Source organism: Neopelma chrysocephalum, unplaced genomic scaffold, assembly GCF_003984885.1.
Source record: "Neopelma chrysocephalum unplaced genomic scaffold, ASM398488v2 Primary Assembly neopelma1_60, whole genome shotgun sequence".
Lineage (NCBI taxonomy): Eukaryota > Metazoa > Chordata > Aves > Passeriformes > Pipridae > Neopelma > Neopelma chrysocephalum.
In genome coordinates, this window is record NW_020897715.1 from 7,464,397 (window position 1) to 7,488,255 (window position 23,859).

General features: G+C 40.1%; 1 protein-coding gene across 13 annotated transcripts; it reads left to right on the plus strand.

Annotated features, from left to right (window-relative positions):
* Positions 1–607: 607 nt before the first annotated feature.
* CD47 (CD47 molecule) lies at positions 608–21,899 on the plus strand. 13 transcript variants are annotated; one of them, XR_003533806.1, is made up of 12 exons: positions 608–699; positions 3,889–4,239; positions 5,549–5,593; positions 7,811–7,900; positions 9,760–9,861; positions 10,245–10,337; positions 10,853–10,948; positions 12,736–12,828; positions 14,493–14,524; positions 16,701–16,830; positions 17,483–17,510; positions 19,520–21,899. XR_003533806.1 is itself a non-coding variant. In XM_027680980.1 (12 exons), the coding sequence occupies exons 1-11, from the start codon at positions 654–656 to the stop codon at positions 17,506–17,508; spliced, it is 999 nt and encodes a 332-aa protein (XP_027536781.1). In that variant the 5' UTR covers positions 608–653; the 3' UTR covers positions 17,509–17,510; positions 19,520–21,899. The 13 variants fall into 13 exon arrangements, 11 of the variants coding, with proteins under 11 accessions (XP_027536781.1, XP_027536779.1, XP_027536787.1 ...); XM_027680980.1 differs by having other exon boundaries at positions 16,806–16,830; XR_003533807.1 differs by lacking the exon at positions 17,483–17,510.
* The last annotated feature ends 1,960 nt before the right edge of the window (positions 21,900–23,859 follow it).

The following is a 23,859-nucleotide window of genomic DNA, read 5'->3' on the forward strand; positions in this document are numbered from 1 at the left end:
GCAGCGTCAGCTGACTGCCGGGAAGGGACCCGGGAAACCACAGGACTCCCTCCGCTCCCTCCCGCCCCTGCCCCGCGGGGCCACAGCCCGGCAGGCGAGGGCGGAGGGCTTTAAGCCCCCCAAGGGTGTTTTATCCTTCACAAAATAAAGGGCTCGAAATCAGTGAAACGATCAGGAAGTCTCTTAAGAGGGGGCCCGGGAGTCGCCCTGTCAACAGTTCCCCCGCTGCTAGGCGCTGCACCTTCCCCTGGCAGCCCCGGCCGCCTCAGAGCAGCCATTTTACCCGACCCTCTCCCCTGTGCGTGCGGGGAAAAGTGAGCCGGAACGCCGGGCCCCGGAGCTCGCGCGGGTGTGGAATACGCGTCCTGAAAATTACTTTAAAAAAAAAAAAAAAGGCAACCAAAACCAAAAAACGAGCTTTATTGCAGCCGTTCCCGCTGGCTGCAGCAGCTCCGCCGCCAGCAGGAGGAGGAGCAGGACGACGAAAGCAGAGCTGTCCGTGGAGCTGCCCCGCCCCTCCCGCCCCCCGCGCCAGGGGCCGCAGCCAATCAGCGTCGTGAGCGCGCCCCCCCCTCCCCCGCCCGCCCCGCCCGCTGCGGCGCCGCTCCGAGCCCGTCGGTCCGGCCCGGCCGCGCTCCCGCCGCCGCCCCGCCATGTGGCTGCTGGCCGCCTCCGTGCTGCTCGGCGCCCTGCGCGCAGGTGAGACACCGCCACACGCCCTCCCTCCTTCCCTCCCTCCTTCTCTCCCCGGCCCTTTCGGCTGCGGCCGCGGCAGCCGCCCCGAGACGCCTCCTGTGCGCCCCCGGCTCCAGCGGGTCCCGGCGCAGGCGCCCCGGCGGTGTCCGCGGCGGTGTCCCTGGCGGGGCCCCGGGGGTGAGAGGCAAAGGCTGAGCCGCCCTCCTGGCCCGCGGGAAGGGTTAGGGTGCGTGGCGGTGGCGGGAGGGCTGTTCCCGGACTGAGCCGAGCGGGGCGGCCGCCGCCTGTCCCGGTCCCGCCACCGCTCCATCCGCCTGGCGCGGGGATTCGCGTGGCCCCCGCCCGGAGCTCCCACTGTCCCTGGTGGCAGCAGGAGCGTGTGGGACTGCGGGAGCGCAGCGGGAGCTCGCCGTGCTTTGGGACGGAGCGGGGACACACATGCTGCCGTCCAGCCCCCCGCCTTAGCGCTTCCCGCACCCTCCCCGGGCCGGGCGTGCGCTGCTTCCCGCAGAAGTTGCGGGGGAGAGAAGGGACGCCGTGCGCAGAGCTCTGCTCCTCGCCTTCTTGTGCTTGGGGGCAGCTCAGCTCAGCTCAGCGTGCTTTCCTGAAACAATCCAGCTGGCCGCCGGCTGCGCAGGGTCAGTGGTTGACGACGTTTCTTGATCTTGGAAAAAGTTCGCGTGCCGTCGATATGCAGTTGGAACCGCACCGTCTTAACTTCTTCTCTGCCTTGAGAAGAAATTCGGTGGGGGGACGGAGGGTTAAAAAAGTAGCGGCACTTTGACCGAGGTGCAGGTGCTAGGGGCTTTTTCTTCTGTCAGTAAGCAGCACATCTAAATCTGCATGTTTAAAGCTTGTATCTGTGTTTAAAGCTCGTATGTACGTCTGGGTTCCTGAGTTAGCAGTAGATGGGCTGAAGAGGTGATTCCCCCAGCATGGTTTCTAGTCAGTGAGATCTGCAAGCGCCCATCAAGTGACCAGACTGAGCCAGTTTTGTCAACCCTGTGCAGTATTTCCGAAATGGCAGGGCATATATAATCTGAAACAGCCTTTCTGTGTCAGCTTCACAATTGCATATTTTTCAGAAGCCCCCAAACTGCTTAGTGTAAGGCTCTGAAATTGTCACCTTAATGTGATGCCTCTAAACTGATAATCCAGGAGAAAAGCCCGCCCAGTAGTCCGCTGCCTGCGGGATTTGGGAACTAATGCCAGAGGGTTCTATTGGCTTCCTCTTACCGCAAGAAGACTGTTGGAAGCTGATGGTGGAAGAACCATCTGCAGCAAGCAGTGAGGTTTCCTTTAGTGCAAGAGCAGCCGCACGAACTCTTGTGCGAAAGCAGCCGCATTCGCAGAGGGCAGAACCCGCACGGACGGGTCTGTTCCCTGCTGGAGCCTGTGCCTCATTCCCGCAGCACTCGGCTGTGGAGCAGCTCACACCGACACTTCTGCACTGGCTGCAGGCAAAACAGGCCAGCTCTCATGGACTGCACGCCAGCAGACCGGTGGAATCAGGAATTTACAGTTCGCTGCCACTCTGCTCTAATACTAGGGAGAAAATTTTAATCAATTCGTTTTTATTTCCTTCAGGGTGGTTGGTTTTTTATTTGCTTTGGTAAATATTTGGAAGTATAGTCCCTTCCTTTAGTGAAAAATCAGCTTTCTCAGTGAAATGAGGCTAGTGGTGAACAAATTCTTCCTATGAAATATAAATGTATTGGCTCTAAAGGAGAAAAAAAAACCCCAAACTTTTATCTTGAGGTAGTGGGAAACACATGTGAAATCTACTTCATGATGAACCGTTTAAGCTTTTAATTGTGTACACGTGTTTTTTTTAGGGCATAGGTTGAGGTTTGGTATAGTTTCCCTTTGTTCTGCTTTTGTTACTTTCATTATTTGAGGTACGGTTTAAAAATGCGATACAGTGAGTAAGCCAGAGAATAATTCTTCCTTCCTTCTTCCTTGTAAGGCACTGTCATGCATAATACAAACGGAGCCAGTTTATTATAAGCTTTTGATATTCAGTAGTAATCCAGCGACCTCTGTGAGAATAGTAAAGCAGTATTTCAAAGATGAGTGCTTTTTAAATTTGATCTGAGACTCTTGCTTTGACAAAAGGAGCTACGGCAAATAGTGACACAACTTTTATTGATTTTATTTTTTCTCCTTTCTCCCCTTCCCCTAATGAAGTTTAATAATCAAATACATACGACTAATCTGAGCTGGTTTTATACATGTGAGTAGCAGTAGTTCTCTGAGGTCCCTGGAGCTTCTCCAGTGTGTAAGTCTCTGTGCTTACAGTATTAGGGGTTGTGGTCTTGTTTTACATACCTTTTCCCCTATTTGGTTTTATCAGATGGATGTAGTAAAGCATTTTGGTAATGTCTGTGGAACTTTAGGGAGAAATTACTATTAAGAAAGCTATTAAACTGTGTTATGATTTCCCCCAAAGAAGGAAAAATATAGAAAATAAAACATTGAAAGCCTTTCATTGTTACAAATTCTCCATTTTCAATTCTGCTGTGTATACACTCGAATAAAAATAATTACATAATTACACTATAATTACACTAAGTAATTATCTCATTTAATATATGGTATTGTGAGTGCACCTTCTCCATTGGAAAGGAAAAGAGAGAGAATTTGCAAGAAATGATCTAAAACTGTGGGAATTTGGCTCCACCTTCAGAGATAAGAAGGAACAAATGAAGAAACCCTTCTTGACTAAGCTGCCCTGCTTGCCTTCTCTCAGAAGTATAAAAGTAGACTTTTTTTAACCTGTGTGCTCAGGAGCAGAAATTTGAACATCAATGGCACAACTTGTGGTTAATGTTGTGTGTGTGCTTTGCAGAAACCAGGCCTTCATGCAGTATTTCTGCATATGGCATTTTGGGGGAAGTGTCCAAGTAAGCAGCAACCCAACATTTTACTACTTTTATTTTAAATTTATTATAGGTTACGATATCTATACATTAAATGGAGGTGAGAATGGCTAAGTCTGTGCAGAGGAGTAGAATTATAATAATGCCCTTTTTCCCTTCTTTTGTTACTTCTTTAAAGCATGGTTCTCTTGTTGTGGTTTCATGGGAGAGTTTGTTTTGTTTTCCCAAGTCACATGTTGTAATATTTTTTAATTTGTTCTCCTGTGTATTAAGAAATAATTCTGAATGTGTCAATTCTCATTTTTCTTTGTAGGTTCTGCCCAGTTGATACTCACTAGAACAGACGTTGTTGAAAAAAATGACTGTAATGAAACTGTCGTTTTACCTTGTTTTGTGACTAATCTAAGGGAGAACAATGAAAATGTCATGTTTGTTACATGGAAAAAAGAAGGAAAGGTAATTTTTTCTTTTCATGGAGGAAGAAAAGAGTTTTATAGAGATGGAGACTTTTCGTCAGCAAAATTTTTATCTCAGGCGGATTTAACCAAGGGTGTGGCCTCTCTGGTGCTTACCACTAGACAAGCAACTGTTGGAAATTACAGTTGTGAAGTAACAGAATCAAACAGAGAAGGAGAAACAAAAATGGAACTTAGGCAGAGCTCAGGTGAGTTGCCTACTATTCTTTTAGAACCTGTTGGGATGGAAAACAAGGAAAATCTTAAGGGAAGGAGAAAAACAATGACCATGTCAGTGTATTCCTTGAATTGAAAAATACAAAAAATGTTGCGTCCAGGCCTTCTAACTTGAAAGTTAATAAAAGTTATTTTGGTTTAAGTTACAGGGGAGTGCTTCTGTGGGAAAGATCTGAATGCATTTTTTCAGTTTGTAATAATGTCTGAGAATGATTTGTCTACTACAGGAAAATCTATGCTTTCCCACATTTTCTTAGATTATACAGTTTTTGATATACTCATGTTATTGCATTACGTACTGAAACATATTCCTAATATCTTCATAATACTGAAATGTGTACGTTCATTACAGTGTCTGCAGAGATCTTTTCTTTGAAGAATTGCTTCTTGCAATCTTTTATCTTTGCTGGAAAATTACAGGTAGAACTAATAGAAATTCTGTATAAAAGCTCTAAAACTTGATCAGAAGTTACACAGTTTTCCAGTGAGGTTGAAAATGCAACTACTAGTTGATAATGTGTTATGATTTTCCAGGATTAAGTGTCATCTTCAGAAGATGATGTTAAAAGTGATGTTAAAATTAATGAAATTCAGTAAATGAATTTCTCATCCATTGCCCATTTGCTCCAGCACCTCAGTTGTTGAATAATGGGTTCTGCTGTACATGGATGGCCTGTCCAATGCTCTGCAAAAGTGATAGAGCACTTTTCTCTGTGTACACTGTGTACCTGTTTACTTGCTTCTTGCTTCTGGAGGGCTTCTCAGAAGCACCACATGTTGCTGCATCTGTGTAGGACATGCTGCCTTACCCATGCACTCTAGAATTATCCTGTGATGTTTTTGTTATTAACTTTTTACATTTCACGTTAAAATCTTTAGGAAGCTCAGACAGATGTCCTGCTGTGGACATTTGTGTAATTCTCAGTTGGGTCTAGTTATTCAGTTAGCCATATACACTGCAAAGTAATTGTGATCCTGAAATGGATTGAGAGGGGCACAGCCACTGCAAGTGAAGATGCTACAAAATCATTTGTTTCTTAGAACACTGCAAAAACAGGAAGAGGTCTACACAGTTCCCTTTCTTCTTTTACAGTTTATGAAACCTTTTTTGGCTGTTTTTGCCATTCATTGTTAAGCTCTACAAGAGGAAACAAGGCTTGAGAATGTAGTGGAATCGAGTTCCATTTGTGTATTTTATTTTTACTGTGTTTACAATTTTGAAATTGGTACAAAGACAACAAAGCTGGAAACTGATGTAACTTTTCTGATTTCATTTTCTAGTTGTCAGTTGCGGCGATGAAAATACAACACCAAAGGAAGAAGGTGGTTTGTGAATAATTCATAGTTTTAAGGTCACATTAGGTTTGAGAGTATATGCTAGAAAACATAAAAGTTAATCTTATGTTTAAGAGTTTAGCTGAAGGTAACACAGCTGCTTGCTCTCTCTTGCTGTTCTTCTGTACAGCTTTCTCTTGCTTGTGCCTCCTCAGTGTTCTAGAGAAACTCTTGAGACAATAAGGTAATAGAAGGAAGTGTAGCAAGTGAGTCTTGAAAAGGGTTAGTGAATTATGGAAATCCTGTACCAGTCTTCACTCTGTCATTTCTGAGCAATGAATTCATGCTGTCACTACAAGCATGTTCCAGTTGATGCTTTTACAAAGATAGCCTTAGAAGAGCCAACTATTCTCCATCTCACTCTAGAGAATTCCTGGATTCACCTAGGAATTGGGTAGCAGAGTGAGCAAGATTTCTGTCCAAGTGCCATTGTCTTTGTACACACTCTTTCCTGATCAGGACAGCAACTGTCAAATTTCCCCTTTTTCTTTTCTTTTCTACTCTTCATCTTCTCTTTTCTCCCTCCTTTTTCTCTTCTCCTCTTTTCTTCCTTCTCTTCCTCCCCTGTTTCCTTTCCCTTTTCCCTCTTCTCTTTGCTCTTCTTTTGCCTCAGTCTGGAAGTCTCTCTCATGACTTTGGAACTGACTTGCTTATATTGGCTCTCAAAATATTACTTATTGCCAGGAGTTTAGTTTATTCCTATGAAACACCAGAGTAAGGGAAATATCTTACCAGGAAAATGTGCTCAACTGTTCCTCTTATTTGCATGTTGCATGTATGCACAATATTGCAAGCATTTCTGTACAGTAGGTTCTTTTATAGTCTAAGACTGGACTATACGTGGTTGTGTGTTGCTGGCTGAAGTCCTGGCAGATACCAGGCTTTGTGGCTGCTCTTTTTCTGTTTATAATACCAGATAGTGTCATCTGGAAATGCTACAGAGGAAGTGAAGTTGCTTCTAAGTTTCCGCTTGCAGATCCTTTTTTTAATTGATTATTCTCAGTTGCATCGAACGGTATTTCTGGGATTTGGCTTATCTAGAGAATGGCAACAGTGCATTGAAGCTACCGTTCAATATTAGTTGCGTTTTTGAAAACACAAATGAAGCTGAAAGCCTTCTTTTAAACTATTCAATAAATTAACTTTGTTTTGGTGGTTAGGAAGTTGGCAGATATTCTTCCTGTTTCTTTGCCTTCAGTCTATTTTGTGTTTGTCTTTATTTCTGTTGCATCCACCAGTATCTTCTTCTGTTACTCTTGAGGGAGGTGGGGAAGGAGGGGAAAGAGGGGAATTTAGGAACTAAAAACCTGTCCTCAGGGTACTCATTTGGCATTGAAAGTTATAAAGTCTTGCTACTTAAGTCCATGTTTCTGGAGCTACAGATACAGCTTTTGTATATGGAGAGAAAGTGCAATGAATATGCATCTTAATGAAGATTAGAAATTTCTTTGGAAGCAAATGTGCAGGCAGAGGAATGGTGGCAAGTGCAATGTAAGAAATGGAGACTTGAGATTCACTGAGTGAGTCTAAATGAAGATATGAGCGGAGATGCAAGAATTAACTACATTTTCTAGTTCAGTGGAGATATTTTCAGCATTTTATGTTGGAAGGTGGCTTACAGGGTCTTACAGCACGACTGACTGAACAGCCTAAGGCATCCAAAATGCAGGGGGAAAGAAGACTAAAGGGATGATGTTGGGAAGACCTAGAATCAACAAAACAGTGTTTCCCTCTCACTTAGGTGAGCTCCTGTATTCCTTACCACACACCTGGATTTCTTCAGGAGTTGCAACAGTTGAAAATAGAATAGAATAGCTGAGAAAGTATCAGATCAGATTTCTCATATCTTCTCTGCTTGACCTAAATACATTTTTCCTGATCTGCAGTGCTGTTTGTAGTTCCACAAGCTCACTAGCTTGTAGTGCCAGAAATTAACACCAACATATCCTCTACTCCAGTGGAGGATAAGACCTCCAGTTTGGAAAATGTTAAGGTAACTGGAAATACTGAAAAAGTAGGTTGTCACACACAAGATCAGGGAGAAACCTACACAGGGAGAGGTCATAGCTTTCTTAGCCTATTATAACTCTTAATGCTAACTTACATATAATACTGAGCAATCTAGGGCATAGCCTAAAAGGAACAATAAATGCAAAGCTAATAACCTCACTTTTTGTTCTCTTCCTACTGTTTTTCTTTGTTCTCTAGGATCATGGTTCCTCCTAGTGGAAAGGGCTATCATCATATCATTGCTGTGCATAGTTATTATTTTGTGTGCGGCTCAGCTCACTGTTATTGGTAAGTGTTGGCTCTGCAATTCTTTGCAGTTATTGATTTGTCCTGAAATCACTTGCACGCATACAGGCATCTGTGCAAAATGAAAGATGGTGCTGGCATCTGAAAGATGTGGGTGGAATCAATGCAGATAATACTCAGGGAGGTGGTGTGTGTTTACCCCTAAGTAGTCTGGGCCACACTGCTCATTTGCTTGGAGGCCAGGGGTTGCTTTCTGGGGTCTGTGTTTAGAACTCGTCTGCCATGTGAGGCTGTTTTTGCTGCCAGGACTGTATCATTTGCAAAATGATGTGCTCTTTTGCAGGTATATAATTTTTGTGGCATGTAATTGATAATGAGTACTGTGGTTCATTAGAACAAGGAAACTCTTCTTCACAGTTGGTACACCATGATTTTATTGTAAAATTAGAAACAAAAATGTTTCATTTTATGGTCATAAAATCAATATTAGAAAAGGGTGGTTCTGTCTTCCTGATGTAAAATTGTTCATTAGTCTCTTAGCACTGTCTGAGTTATAATTTAACACCAACATCTGTGATTTTGTTAGATGTTTTTAGAGGCAATACAATCATTCACCAGTGTCAGACATCCTTGGGTGCTCTTTATGCAGTGGTGTCCAACTGCTGTGCAATGTAGAGTGTGCTTTGTTCTGGCCTTTCAGATGGATCCCTTGTGGTGCAGTTTGTTACATCAATCTCTGAGGTTTTTCAGGCTTTCTCAATTTGTAGACTTCTAAACAATTAAAAAAACAACTCAGTTCTGCTAAGAGTCAAGTCCATAAGAAATGGAAAAAATCGCACTCAGAGTGATTTGTAATAATCAGATATGTATCCAGCCATCTATATGTAATTTCCTTTATTACCTTTTCATGAACTTCTGGAAGTGGTATGTGACTTTTCAAAGGTCCATCCATGGTCAGAGCTTGAAAACTAATACAGTTTTTTAAAAATTCTTTTATTTCCATCATGTTGGATTAATTTTTGGCTTAGGAGTCTCTGATATGTTCAGGAATTGTCATTAGATTGTGTAGAGAGGAGAACTTCAACATTTTTAGGAAAGCAATAGTTTCATGGAGAAGCAGTGTCATTTTATAGGAGTAATTTGAGTGTGCTTGGATGTTTCTGCACCTGGGCAATTTATTGAAAGGTCTTTGACCTCTGTGGGGAAAAGAGTTTTGCTACCTCTAACTTAATTGTTGGGATTTTTTGGTTTGTTTAGGAGGGGGTTTTTTCCTTTAAAAAAACCTGTGAATCCATCAATGCTACTTTTAGGAAACCTGTGAATCCATCAATGCTACTGTATACCTTTAAATAGCTTGTTAAATTGGGCATGGTTTTTCTGTGTAACACTTTGGAATGTATGGTTTTTTGGGGTTTGTGGGTTGTGGGGGTTGTGTTGATTTGTTTGAGGTGGGGATTTTTGGGGTTTTTGTTTACAGGATTGGCTTTTAGGATTTAAGTTCCTTTGGGGACAGAGGTGATATGTCTGAGCTCACACAGAGTCATGAGGAAGAGAATGAAACCTGGAATTTATGAATTCCTGTCTGACACTCCACCTGAGTAACAAATTCACTGTAACATTTAAATGTCAGTAGTGCATCTACCTGAGTTAACTTTGGGACATGGCACAGGTTACTTTAACATATCACCTGAATTATATGGAAGGAGAAATTTAAGAATTTGACCAAAACACCACTGCCAGGTTTCATTTTTCTGAGTAAGCCATATTAACCATATCCAGGAATGAAAGCAAATTAAATCTTGGGAATGTATATAGTTTTAATTTTTAGGAGTTTGAGTTTCTTTGCTTAGGAACAGTTCTGATTGTTTTCCTTTCTGTCTCCCTTTTTTTTTGTCTTCAAGCATTAAAATATGATATTGAATCTCAGAGGAAAGTGTGCATTATAGTAACAGTTGTCATCTTAGCAGTTGTAGCTGGTGTAGGCACTGCTCTTTTCGTCCAAGGTAAGTGATGAAAATTGCTTTCTTAATTTAAGGGAAAAAACAGCACAAAAGGATCTATTCCATGCTGTAGTATGGAAGTTAGCACCACCTATTAATTGCCATCTACTTATTTTAAATTAAAAAAAATTATATAGACTACAACAGAAACAATGTTGGGGTTGTAAGGCCCTGAAGTGATCATAGGAAGATACAGCCTCTGAATTTTATGTTTTCTATCCTACTGCCTTGGGTGAAAATTAGAGACTAGAGTGACTTCTGGTGGTTCAGTGGGATTTTTTCTGAACCCTAGAAGCTTGATGATGCTAATGATTTATGTTTGTTGCTTTGTGCTTTATTCCAATTAACGACTTCTGTTTTACTAATTTCCGTATAAATTTTTGTAGATGGCTACACTGCACTGAATCAAGCTGGTCTTGGCCTAATTGTAGTCCCTGCTGTGATTTTGGTACCACTTCAATACTTCATGTTTGGAATTGGTGAGTGTTTATTTATTCCTTAATATATGGATGGAAAAAATTGAGCTCTCCCCCCATAACCTACAGAATATTTTTAGTTTTATAAATAGGTGCTACAACAGCATCCTGCATTCCTGACATTTCTCATATCTCAAAATAAAATGTTCAGCGTGTTTGTTTGGCTGAGGTGCCTACTTGAAGAATGAGATTTAGGGTAGCACATTTGAGTGATTTCTGCTCTTCCTTCCTGGGTTTAGGGATTGGGTTGAATAACTAGCTCTCAGAATGTGTGTGTAATTTTTTTTTTATTTGTGGTTTATTTATCATTTTATTTATATTTACATAATTTTTAGGTGTGTGAATACCTACAAGAGCCCTGCCTTACAGTGGCTTTTGAGTTTTGTTATGACATTGACTGGCTGAGCTTAGAATTTAAGAGAATCTGCTTTCTAACTTTATGTGAATTATCTACCTTTTGTGTCTCTGTAGTTAAACTTGAAAAACTACAGTTTTGTTTGTCTTTCTTTTTTTCCCAGTTTTTGACAGCCTACCTCATACAACACTGGCTCTGATAGGTTTGAAAATTCTTGGTTATATAATTGCAGTGGTTGGTTTTGCACTGTGTGTCCCAGGTAAGCAATTTGTCTTCTATGGAAGTGTTTTTTAATTTTGTTTACACCTCATGTTCTTTATTTCTAACCCTAAAAAGCTGTGAAAATGGCTACTCCACATGGAGTGTTAGCAAGTAACTTTTGTAAATGTAGTTTAGGACTGCTGTGTTAATGCCCTTTTATCTGGTGAAAGAAGAATAGCCCATAGGCACTATTAAATATATCGGTTTCATAACTGCATTCTAGGAGCAGTTGCTTTATGAAAAATAAAATTTAATTGTTTTAATTTTGCATGTTAAGGCCTTAAAAGTCAGTGTTGATTTTAGGTGACTATTATTGTTATTCTGAGGATTAGGGTATTTAGAAACTAAACTAGAGTCATAATAATTTTCTCATGTTCAATGAGTAAATCAGAAATTCCTTGTTAATCTCTGCTTGTATGCAACTGAGTCCATGAATATTTCAGTGAATACCATTGAAACACATTAAGAAGGTAAATGTAGAGACAATAAATGTGGCAGTGTTCTTGGACTATTTTAAATCTGGTTCTGGTTGGCATTCTGTTTCACCATTGAAAAACAGTCACTGTGGTAAAGGGACTAACTAAACACCACACACAGTGATATCCCTTATTCCTGCCTCTGACCCTCCCTTTACCCCCTCCCTACCTTCCCCTGCACCCACCAGAGAACCCTACAGCAGAGAAAAGGGTGAATTTAGGACTAGGCATCCTTGGCAGTATATTTAGTAGTAGAATATACACATACTTGTGTTCCTTGTAGGTGCTTTATGCTCCTGATTTATTGTTTCTTAGAGACATTCTTCATTTTAGTAATTTATTTGGTTGGGGATTTAAGACCTATTTTTCCTTGAAATGCTTTTTAAAGGTTTGTGTAATCTGAGTGGAATGATAGACCTTTCAGTGGGGTTATGATTTGAGTTTTATGCTTATTGTTTAGTATTTACAGAGGTATTTTTAAGGGGCACCTAAGTGTTTTAAGATGTAATAGTAAAATAAACTGATAGGAGATTTCTGGTAAAGCATTAATGCTCTAGAGTAACACAAAATGGAGGATGTTTTTATTACCCTCTCAATGAAAAGCCTCTCTGTTTTTTCAGGGTGGTCTCTTCCCAGGTCATACATGGTTGATGTTACCTGTCTCTCTGGAAGTTTAGCTCAATGACCCTTAAGCTTCAGTAGAAATTGCTCATCCTGGGTTGAGCTTGCAGATAGTTGCAATGACTTTTAAGTGCCTGGAAAGGAGAATCAGAGAGAACAAGGAGTTTTAGTAGTGAAGTATGATTAGGTTTTAATAGCCTCTTCCTGTTCTGGTATCCCTGTAAACATGGAGCATTCCTGTTACCTGTGGTTGATTTGCCCCAGAACTGCCCACATATTCTGCACCCTTCTTCTCTTTTTTAATCCTGTTTTTTCAATAGCAGTATTGTTTTCTGTAATCTGATGTGATTACAGTTCAAAACAATTGGCATTGAAGATGTAAAGTTTAAACTTAAAATACAGTTAATGAAAGAATGTTGTCAATTGCAGTGAATGTCAGTAGAATACCTAAACTAATAGAATAGTACATGTAATTAGAATAAATCAGTAAATGCCTGTGTATCACCAAAGAATGTATACAAAAAAAAGAAAGATGCAGTAGTAGTTCTTGGATAGCTTTGAAAGAGAAATTAATCACATCTGTTTTTATCAGGCTTATTTATTTTAATAATGAGTTATACCTGAAAATAAAAGTTTGTGCTTTTACTTGTGTCAGATGATACAGTTGCTTTTATTGTGTTTTAAACAGCCTGTCCTCCATTACATGCGTCTGTTCTGATTGCTGGCTTAGCTATTATGGCTACTGCAAGTTTGCTCAGTCTGGTTTACGTGTTTATTATGGGTAAGTAGCACCTAATATTTTGCTTTTTTTAAAATAGATGTTTTTTATTTGAGCATAAGGTGTGATTTCATAATTACATAGTTTTAAAAATGACTGAAGAGTTGTCTGTATGTGTTGGCTCTGTTTCATAGAGCCTGTAGGGAATCTTGAGTAAAGAAATCTGCAACTGGTCATAAACTGTTTTGAGAAAACACAGCCAGGTTTCTTAAATAAGATTGTTTCAGTTGTAGGAGGGTTGCTGTTTAAGTTCTGCATTTACACAGTTGGGGTGCTGAAGCTTAGAATGCAGACAGCAAAGGGATATCAAGGATTTCATGGAGTGGGTTCAGGATGGTGATGACGAGCTTGTCAAAATACAGATTTAAAGAAGCAAAATCTGCCTGCTGGTTTGCACTGGTTATTGGTGGGTTAAAGTAAGACCAATTTCAATGCACACCTTTCATTTTTAGTGAATCATGGGTTTACTTATGCATAATTTTAAAAACCAAGAGAAAAGAATAGCAAGCCTTTGTTTCAGAAACTGGTCTGGTCTCTTCATCAGATCTCAAAAAGATGAGAGATTTAAAGATCTGCTAAATAAGCAACAACCACAGCAATGCTGTGTGGTCGGAATGCTGGCACAACACAGCATAACGTTATGTGGACTCCACAGCTTGGGTGGGAGAGCAGAGGGACATTATTTGTGTCAAGCTGTGCGTGAAGGCTCTTCAAGCAGCTTGTTAGCTTGGACACAGAACCCTGAGTTGAGGATATGTTGCTTCCCCAGTCTGCACTGAACTGTGCAGGCTTCCAGGTTTAGTGCGTGCACACCATATGTGGGCATGGCCAGAAATAATGGATGCTGAGACAGGGAAGATTTCCAGTAAAGACGAAATTAAGGCAGCATGCCTAATATTTGATATCCAAGATAGGTGAAGATGAGTCAAAAATGAGACAGAGCCGAAGCAAGCCTTTTAATAACAACAATAAAAGTATTTTTTAATTGATTTTGGTCTACTTGTATATGACTTAAATACTGTGTGCTATTACTGGTCTGCATAAATGTTGTATTTGCGGTTTGGTTATACTGGCTGAAGAAATCAAATGTGACGAGGGGTAGACTAGCACACCAAAATAAGCACAGTGAATAGTGTGTAGTGTAATTCATTTTTAGAGCTGAGCGCATGAGTGAGACAATTTGCAGACTGTATGTGATAAGATTATTCAGTTTGTAAACAGAGGAGTGCTTAGAGGCTTTAAGAATTTGCAGGTCATCAACTTAAGTCATTTTGGATAGGGGAAGCTTCAATTTTGTATGTTGCTACTCTGTTGCAAGATTTCTCAGTAGATAATACCTTTTCTCAGATAACAAGTAACAGGATGAGAGGAAATGGCTTCAAGTTGCACCAGCACAGGTTTAGATTGAATATTAGGAAAAATTTCTTCACTGAAAGGGTGGTCAAGCATTGGAACAGGCTGCCCAGGGGCATGGTGAAATCACTGTTAATGGAAGTGGCACTTGGGGAGATGGTTTAGTGGTGAAGGTAGCAGTGTTAGGTGAATGGTGGGGCTTGATGTTCTTGGAGGTCTTTTCCAACCTTAACAAGTCTATGATTCTTTGTTTTTTATTTGGTTGATCGTGACATTTATTCATCTGCCTGGTCACTTTTTTGTAATTATTTTAGGTTCCAGAATGAAAGATCATCCTCGTCCAGGGGTAAGCTTAAAATTAATAAATTTGGGGTGACTAGATGGCTCAGGGGATTGTAGTGAGATACTGAACCTTTCTTCACTAGTTCGAATTCAGACCAGGTTGGTAGCAAGCAAAAGTTCTGGCTGTGTAACAGATGTCTAATGTTGAGTGAGTTGGTCTTCATTGTCCCTATTGAGTGTGTCTGTAGTACTGTAATTGCCACCCTTACCTGGTGGCTACTCCGACTGTTGTGCCCAAGTGGAGTTTCCATTGCTGTCACTAAAAGGTGGTGGATGTCAAGGGCATTCTTTTACAATGCAGTCTTTCATCTATATTTCTAAAGACCTCCTGCTCACCTTCTTGAAAAGCTTTTTCATTAAGGTGAGTGCAAAACATCTAGGTGGCTTGTAAGAAAGACTTAGGAGTTTTTTTCTGTTGTTTTGTACATCAAAACTCTGTGATATTCTCTTTTAATTCCTGGCTATGTGGATGGTATAGCCTTGACCTTTTTTCTGATTTCCCTATAATGCCCCTTAATTTGATGAGACCTTCTGAAAACAGAGTTCTGTCTTTAGGTAACACAGAACAAATCAAAAAACACCTTGGTTTTTTTAAAGAATGTTTTTTGGACAGATGTTTTGAATTCTAGAGTAATAATTTCCAAAACAGTAATTTTCCTAGGCTTGGGCAGTGCTTTCGATTGACTCATGAATGTGAACTGCCTGATTTCTGGCGTTTTTGCACAAGCAAGTAAAGAGGCACAACTGTAAAATACCACTAAAATACCCTTGTAGCAGGGGAACATCTCTTTACTGGCAGCCATTGTTTGAGGCACCTTTCCAGGTCTCCAGTCTACAACCTGAGAGCCAGCTGTTAGAGAAAGATGGTTTCCAAAAATGGGACATGAGAGCTGACTGCAGTTAGGATAAGAGACTTTTAATTTTTGATTGCTTTTTCTCATCCATTGTCATTTTAAGGAGTAGTATTTCAGAGGATTGGTTTCACTTATGGAAGGAATATAAATGCACAGAGTTTAAAAAAAAAAAGAAAAAGAGATTCAGAAAGGTAATTATGTTATAAAAATGAGCTGAGAAATTTAATTAAAGATCTCCTTTATTCAACATGCAGTCTTGTCTGTATCTAACATCCTTGTGTTTACTTGTAGAACAGAAGTAAACAGAGTAAGAGGAGATTTTTTTCCTTAACTTAGTTTTGTTTGTAAATAAACTTTTAAATAGAAACCAGCATGCAAAATAGCATCCTTTGATGAGGACTCTGTCCTCTTTGTGAGCTGTTCAGGATCCTTACAAGGTGGTTTTACATTGCAGCAAGGATTTGAGAAATAAACAAATAGCCACAGTAAGGTAGTAGTGAACATTGTGTTACTCTCTGAATTGGAGATAGGAATGAAAGCAAAAGAAATTTTGAAATCTTAGAGGTCTCTTGGAAATCTCAGCCATTAAAAATATGTTTTTTGTAGCTGCTGTTAGTGCAGGATTAGATACAAAGGAATTCAGGTGATGTAATTTGTGTCCATGAAGTACATGCCTCAGGGAAAGACTTAGTGGAAACTGAAGTGTGTTAATATGTTGCTTGTTTCCACCCAGGGCTGTTCAGCAAATATTACTGTGCTTTGAGGCAGTAAATGAGTGTGAAGGAATTCTGAAAATATACTTTGATTCTGTGTCATCTAAAGACTATGGAAAATTTAATATTGGTGAAGGGCTTCATTTTGATGCTGGGGCAAACTTACAAAATGATTGAGATTTTCTTGAGTTGGAGGTGGGAAAAGCTGTGTGTTTTGAAATCTGCCATCTTAACCAAGTACTGGTATTTTTTTAGCACTTCTGTAATTGCGTGTGTTGTTTCTAATGATTGTCTTCCAGACTAAATGCACAACTGTCGTGTATTTCTTTTTGAGGAGATTCCACTTGATTGCTTGGCTACTAATTTTTTTTTCTTTTTAGTCCTGCTGCTTTGTTACTAACCATTGATCAAATGGCACAAATAATCGGTTAGGTGTTGGAGCTTAAAAGTAGTATCTGCATGCCTTCTGCTGCCACCTAGGGGTATTTCATCTGAGCCAACATTCACAGTGGGGGATAACAACCTGGAGAATGCAGCTATTGATTGATTTAAATTTCTTTTCAGAACTCTAGTCAGCAATTTGATTAACGTTAAGCTTTCTTCGTTTTTGTAGAATCACTACTTACTGTATATGTCAATTAGAGTAATTTAACTGTGGCGAGCCAAAAATAAACATGAAGGCTTTTTATACATATATATATTTTTAAATGTTTTGCAGAAAGCTGTAGAAGAACCACTAAATGGTAGGTGATATTCAAGGCTTATCTTCTAATTAAGGGATTAATGTTGGAAAAAGGTTGAACAATAATTGTAGTTCCCAGTAGAACAGCACTGAAATGGCAGATCAATATGTCAATGTATGTGGCTCTGTGAGTCACAAGAGTTTGATCTCTCAAGGAAGTTATGGCAGATCCAGGCTCCCTGCTTTATGCTACTTTCCTTGCTAACCAGTGGCATTGTTTGACTGTTGTAGGACAAATCTAATATTTTTAGGATATTTTATCCACCCTCTCTGCTTTGTAAAATATCCAGCTTTTAAGAGAAAAAGAAAGACAGGTGTTGATATTAATTCCTCAAAACCATTTGTTTAGGTGAAATACTTCTGATTATAGTAAAATCTATCCTTGCCACTCTATTCTTGCCATATTTCTTTGGGTTGGGGAAGCTCTGGCATGGTTTGGGGAAACTCTGCTAGCACTTAAGGTGAGGGAAGTTTACAGTGAGAAAGGGATGATTCTAAAATTCTATTTGTCTTTTTTTTCTTCGCTATTATAATCACTAATTGGCATGCTGAGTAGTGGCAAGTTCTAATCTGAATTTTAGAATTAATCTGAATGTTAATTATGAAGCATTTCTTGCTGAATCGTTACTAATCCATTTGCTTGGCTTTTAAAGATGCAAAAGGAGTGATGTTAGAATGATGGTAAGTCCAAATATATCTCAAGATATCTATTTAATTGAATGTGTATTTGAGGATGTTTACAGTTACTCAGTGCTAATATGATGAAACTTGGAGGGCAGTTTCAGGGCAGGTGCTGTTCTTAATTCAAATTATATTTAATTGAAAAGAAGGAGAATTTGTATTCTATATCATGCATAGGGGAGGAATGTGTATTCCTAAACAGTGAAGAGAATGAGTCAGTGAGAGAACTATTCAATAGGATGTTTCTGATCAAATGCAGAAAGTCAAATACCTTTATGCTTCCTTTATGCTCATACAGTATTCAAGATGCATGGACTGTTTCCTTGGTGGTGGGCTGTTCTATATGAGTTTTTTTGGGTTTTATTGCTGGATTTTTTATATAACTGAGCTTTCACTATGCATTTAATTTGTGATCACCCATGGAAATTCACAAGAAAGTGGTCTAAAAGTAACTTTCTGTCCCTCTCCCCCTCTTTAGGTGCTACTTTATTTCTCTTGGTTTCATTAGATTGCTTGTATTCCAGTCAGATTTCACTGAATTTATTATTTTTTCAGATTGCTCTCATTGAAGAGCTTCAATTTTAGGTTAGATGCTAACATTTGAAAATCAAAATGGTTTTGTTGATCGTTTTCTATTCAAAAGCTGTACTTCCTTTTCATGGGAATAGGATAAAGGAGCACTTGTTGGTGCTGTTGGTATTTATGTTTCTTCCTGGAAACTGAACAAGCTTGTGATGAGGTATCACTAGACCCTTAGCCTGGTACTCCTGCATTAAATGACAACCTCTTGCTACTCAGGATAAAGAGTGAGGCCACTCAAATCTGTTAGTTCACTTGAAAGACTTTTATATCATGCCACTTCTAGGAGGCGTGAATTGACAATGTGACAATAAATAAGGTCCTAGTTAGCCCTAACTGGAAAAAGGTGTGTGAGTTGGTTTTTAAAACCAGACTTCCTTACAAATACTATGTGCTGTTTATGTTACTATATGTAACATATAACTTTATGTTACTATACTGTTTATGTTACTTACGACTACTACATGGTTCATCCAAGTATCCAGTATAATTATTTTCTAAACCAGTAGGAATACAAGCACTTCTACAGTACCAAGGGCAACTGCATTGGTGTCTCCTAAATGCATTGATAAACGTATACCAGTTAGTAGAATCTGAATTAGGAGGAATGGAAGGTAGATCTTACTCCAGAAGTGGCTACTGCTTGTTCTTCACAGAGTGGTTTGAGATCAGGAAATAAATAGATATTTGTTAGTTTATTGCATTCAAAAAAGACCAGAAGGGAGGTAAGGATGGGTCCACTGCAGTTACCACATACTGCTAAAGGACAAGGTAGAGTTTGGCTTGGAGATCCAATTTCAAAAAAGTTGACTGTTTCTTCTTGAGTCTCCTTTAGGCTTATGAAAACCCACCTCCTCTTCTAGTGCTGAGGTAGAGCTTCCAAAGCCCAGAAATTGCCACTTATCCATTTCATTTTTCCTTTCAGGGTAAGGCTAGAAATCTGTCTGCTTTTTCTGCCTAGAAAGAGGGCTCCTAAAAATTAACAGAAGGTTTTACAGATGGAAGGCAAGTGCTCTGACTCAAGCTGGAGGCAGTAACCTTTGGAACTCTACCTGCTTTGTACCCTTCCCCTGAAAGTTCACACACACACCAAAGGGGGGTTGAGTCAGATGCTGAAGCACACTAGCTTACAAAATAGCATGTGAAAGTAAACTGGCATTAGGAGTAAAGACAGGGTGAGTCAGACAGCTGAGTCTGGGAGCCACTTCAGCTTATTCCAATTCATAAGTGAGAGAGGTCTCCAAGGCAGCGTCCACTTTTCTGTAGTGGAGAGCCTGAAACATCACTTGCTGTTACTAACACCCTTTTCCATTACTTGACCGCTAAACATGCTTTCTAAGTTTGAAATGAAAAAAGAAGTGATTTTTTTTTTAAGCTGTAACTTGGGTTGCTTTTCTTCCCAAACAATCTTTTTTCTTTTAAATTCTCAGAACTGCCGAGTTATGTGATGCGCAAACAAAATGTACACCGTTGTTGATACACCGTGGCCTTGAAGATGCACTACTCAACGAGAAGAAATTCAGGAAACTGGTTGTTTTGCATGTGTGGCAAAAGTGCTTTTGATATAAATGACGTAATTTTATAGTCACAGCAGCTGTAGCAAGGAACATGTGTGTTTGCCCACATGTGATCTTTATTTTCTTTTGTTATGGTATATATGGGATGGTTGAGGGTGAGAATATAGAAAGCACTGTTTGCCCACTACAGGGTCTCCCTGCAGTAATCCTTAGTGGTATTATTTTCAAAAACTATCATTAGTCACTGCTTTGATAATGGGCCTGCTCAGCCCAGAGGTTGCAATACCATTTAGACTATTGTTTTCTTTATTTGTGTGCATGGGCAAAGTATGGTCTATGTGTGTGATACAAGCAGGAAGTAGAGATTGTAAAAATACATCTTTTCTGACATTCAGCAAAACTTGTATAAGAAAAAGTAAAAACTTTTACACAAAGTTGCATAAGTACAAAGTTTACTCCCAGTTCTCCTGAAGTCATTAACAGAGTTCTAATTCCACAAAACATTAGTATTCCTCTCTCTGGACAGTAGCCAGGTATGCTGTGGTGGCCGGTATTTTTGTCCAGTGAGAGAGCTCTCCGTGCCTCCTCTGTATTCCTGGATGAGAAACTGCTCAGCTGTTGGAGCCTAATTCAGCACTGGAATTACGGAGCACAGCAGTTAGTAATTTTCATGCTGAATGTGGTTCTTGTGTGTGTGTTCATGTTGTGCAGTGTGTGGTACTGGAAGCAATTTCAGGCTTTCTTAACTCAGTGAATTTGTAAAAGTCGTGGATGCTTCATAAAAATAGGAGTCGTCCAATTTAGTGTATTTTTGGCAGAGTTTTAGAATCTTGTTTTCTTGAATGGAAAAAAGGAGCTATATAATTTTTCACCGAAGTTTATGTTGTTGCCATTATATCACAAATACATAAAATACAAAGTAAGTAGGAGGAGCTGATGAGAAATGAGGAAGCTCAGTTTCTGTATATATATATATGTGGTACAGTTAAAAATCAGTTTTCTAGGACTTGCACATTCCATGGGATTTTACCACATTTTACAGCTGTTATGAGAGTTGTTCCAATATACTTGGTTTCTCTTGGACTTTGTGTATACTTTGTAGAAATCTTGACACTGTCTGCTGTTTGTACTAAGGTATTGTATTTCAAAGATACACATGGTTTTCTCCTAACAATTTAAAACTTGGTTTGAAAAGCTGTTGCCAAGCAGTTACGTAATAAAATCCACGTTTTTAAAGATTCTGAGTAATTTGGCACTTCTCAGAGTTGAATGTTACAAAGTAAGGTTCCATATCCATATCGTGGGTGCATGTTGCAGAAATTTGGGTCTCTGCATGTTGAGCTCCAAGTCTTGATGCACTTGGCATCAAGAATTCAACAAAACAAAATTGAGATACCTGATTTTACAAGAGGTGCTGTTGTAAATAGCCCTCTTGCTAAGGCTGCAGGATTGAACCATTTAAAGCAACCTGTGGTCCAGCCCTCACTAGGATCAGTGGAACTGGGCACAGAGAAGAGGATCATTCATGTGATAAAACATGGAAGAAGCATGTGTGGCTTACACTCACTGTCGTACTTTGTCAGTGGGAGTGTTCATGTAAGATTTGAGCTCTTACCTATGAATCTTTTGATACAGGTTTTTCCATAATGTCAGTGATCTCTAGCTAAAGATGGGAGATGATTCTCCATTAACAATTCAGTGTAAGAATTTATCTGATTAGTACTGTGCAGTGCTCCCTATTTATAACTAGTGATTCCCTCTGGCAAGTTGAAAGTCTAGCAGCTGAGGAAATAAAAAACCAAATCAACTGGAATTCTGTTGAGGTATTCTGCCTTATAAAAACTGTTATGTACAATAGCTTTATGTTAACTTCTGTAAAGCAAACTGCAGCAGAGCCCAGTTTGTGTCACCATGGGATCAGGCCGAGCTCAAAACCTGAGGAGCTCAGTGTCCATGTAGGAGCTGCAGAATCAGTTGCCCCAGAAATGGGAGAAACCCACTGTCCTGTTGTGTCAAGGGCTGGATTTTTTGTAGGTACAAACTTAAAAGCAAGAGTTTAAAAAGTCATTGATACATCCAGCCCTTTTCCACCAGTAATTTAAGACCAAAGTTGTTCATAACTGTATGCTTTCATTTGTGTGTGTACATGTGTGTATATATAAACATACAGACATTTGAAATATCTATAGATCTATAGTCTTTACCCAAGAAAATGTTTTTATTTATTAAACAAGAAATGATTTTGTAAATATCGTGCTAATATACTTAAAAAATAAAGTCATTTTAAGTTGTTTTTGTGGGAGATTTTCTTGTTGCTTGCACATTGCAATTCTGTAACTGCTTCATAAATTCACAGTCATAGCTGCTCTTCTCCCTGCCTTTATGTATGACTTACTGGATATACAAGAATGTTCTCAGTGTTACAGAGGCTGCTGCAGATGGTTTTGGTTGGGTTTCTCCTTCAGAAGGTCATCTGGTTGGTGAAGCAAGTGTGTAGATTGCCCTGTAATAACTTCAATGGCGCTGACCAACATCACCCATCAGATGTTGTCACCTGGAGTATGCTGTGGGAGGAAATACGAGCTGAGGACTAACAAGCTCCTGGAGTAACTTGAAAAGCACAGCAGAGCACCGCATATCTCTAGTCAGTCTTCACAGTGCTGGAGTGGTGTTTCCATGAGAAGAGGATTTCTTGTGTTACTGCTAAAGCACTACTGTATAAATTCTGGATTTTCTGAAGTTACATTTAATGTTTGACAGTGGAGAAAAGACAGAAGGCCACAAGTGCTGACCGGTAGCACTTCCACTCACACATCCTCTTCGGTGGAACTGAGCTGATGGGAACAGTTGAAATTATTAGCAATTCCCTGCTTGTTCAAGGTGATTTGAACCGTGGCTGTTGAATTTTAAAGATCCCTTCAGAAATGTTTTGTGACTTCCTTAGACACACTTTCCTCTCCAAAGGAGCCGTGAACCACAGTTTGAGCGATGAAATTTTAGTTTTGCTGTGCGGGGACCTAACTGCAAAGTGAACTGTAAGCTCAGAGTGGCCCTGGTTCTAAAGCTCAGGAAAACTGCGTGCTTGAATTCTGAGGTGAGAAAAATGGTGCTAATCTAAGTGTATGTGGCTGGAGGATATCTCAATGCAATATTGTCAGGGATACCTAATACCTGTAATCCTGACTGCTCCAGTCAGTTAAGCCAGGAAAACCAACCTCAGCTGTCCAGTCCAGAAGCCTTCTGACAGAAGCTTCAGTGCTTTATCAGAGCTCTGTAAATGAATGTTTATCACCAAGCTACCTGCCTAATAGTAGAAGTGGGCATTCTCTAGTTCATTCTGCTTTACAGAAGACTTTTTTTCTATGGTAAATAATTCTTTTGTGCTTTGGTGCTCTGTGCCTGCGTCATAGATACAGCCAGTACTATCTTGGACTACAGTACATCTTGCTTCCTGTATCCTTGAGGATTCTTGCAAAGCTTTCATGATGAAAAAAAATTGTGAGCTGGAGTGTCTCTTGTTTTCTTGTTGGTTGTCTACCGTGCCTGCTGCAGAAGTGGGGCAGTGGTCCATCATGGCCTGGTAGGTGTGCCCCAAATCCTGCACAGGGTGCCTGCACCCCTGTCTCAACCCCCTTCCCTGCTGTGGCTGGGCTGTGGTATAAGGGTAAGGAGTAGTTATAAAGGACAAGGAAAGGGCAGAACCAGATTACTTTTCAGTGAAACGATGAATTGGCAAGAAAATTTAATACACAAATGTAAATAGCAGGGAGACAAGGATCATCTGCTTTGGGGGTGGAAAGCTGCAGTGTTGAAACACGTTTTGGTTTCCTTCTGTTCTTTTGCTTGCTTGTTTTTTAAAGACTACAGAAAGGAGGCTTTTGAAATTACTGGGCTGGAGAGTGGGTGCAATGCAGGGAAGAGAGTCTGCCATGAATACACAGTTGGTGGGAGAAGTATTTTAAAGGGTGTAGGAACTGCAGATTTGTTGGAAGAGCGGGAACAATTTCTCCTAACTTGTCTCTAACAGTGGTACTTTTGGACCCTTCAGGAGTTGTGGGACTATTTCTGTTTCTTTACTGAAATGGGTGTCAAGCATTGGAATGGGCTGCCCAGGGAAGTGGTGGAGTCACTGTCCCTGGAGGTGTCCAAGAAACAACTGGACATGGTGCCCAGTTTTGTTGGCAAGGTGGTGTTGACAGGTTGGATTCAGTGACCTTGGAGGTCTTTTCCAACCTTAAGAATTCCATGATTCT

Bases quoted from the DNA above. Each gene is read 5' to 3' on its own strand.
- CD47 (XM_027680978.1), top strand. From the start codon at position 654: ATGTGGCTGCTGGCCGCCTCCGTGCTGCTCGGCGCCCTGCGCGCAG. The intron at 4,240-5,548 runs GTGAGTTGCCTA...TTCATTTTCTAG, and splicing joins GGAACTTAGGCAGAGCTCAG to TTGTCAGTTGCGGCGATGAA. The intron at 16,831-19,519 runs GTAGGTGATATT...TTAAATTCTCAG, and splicing joins TGTAGAAGAACCACTAAATG to AACTGCCGAGTTATGTGATG.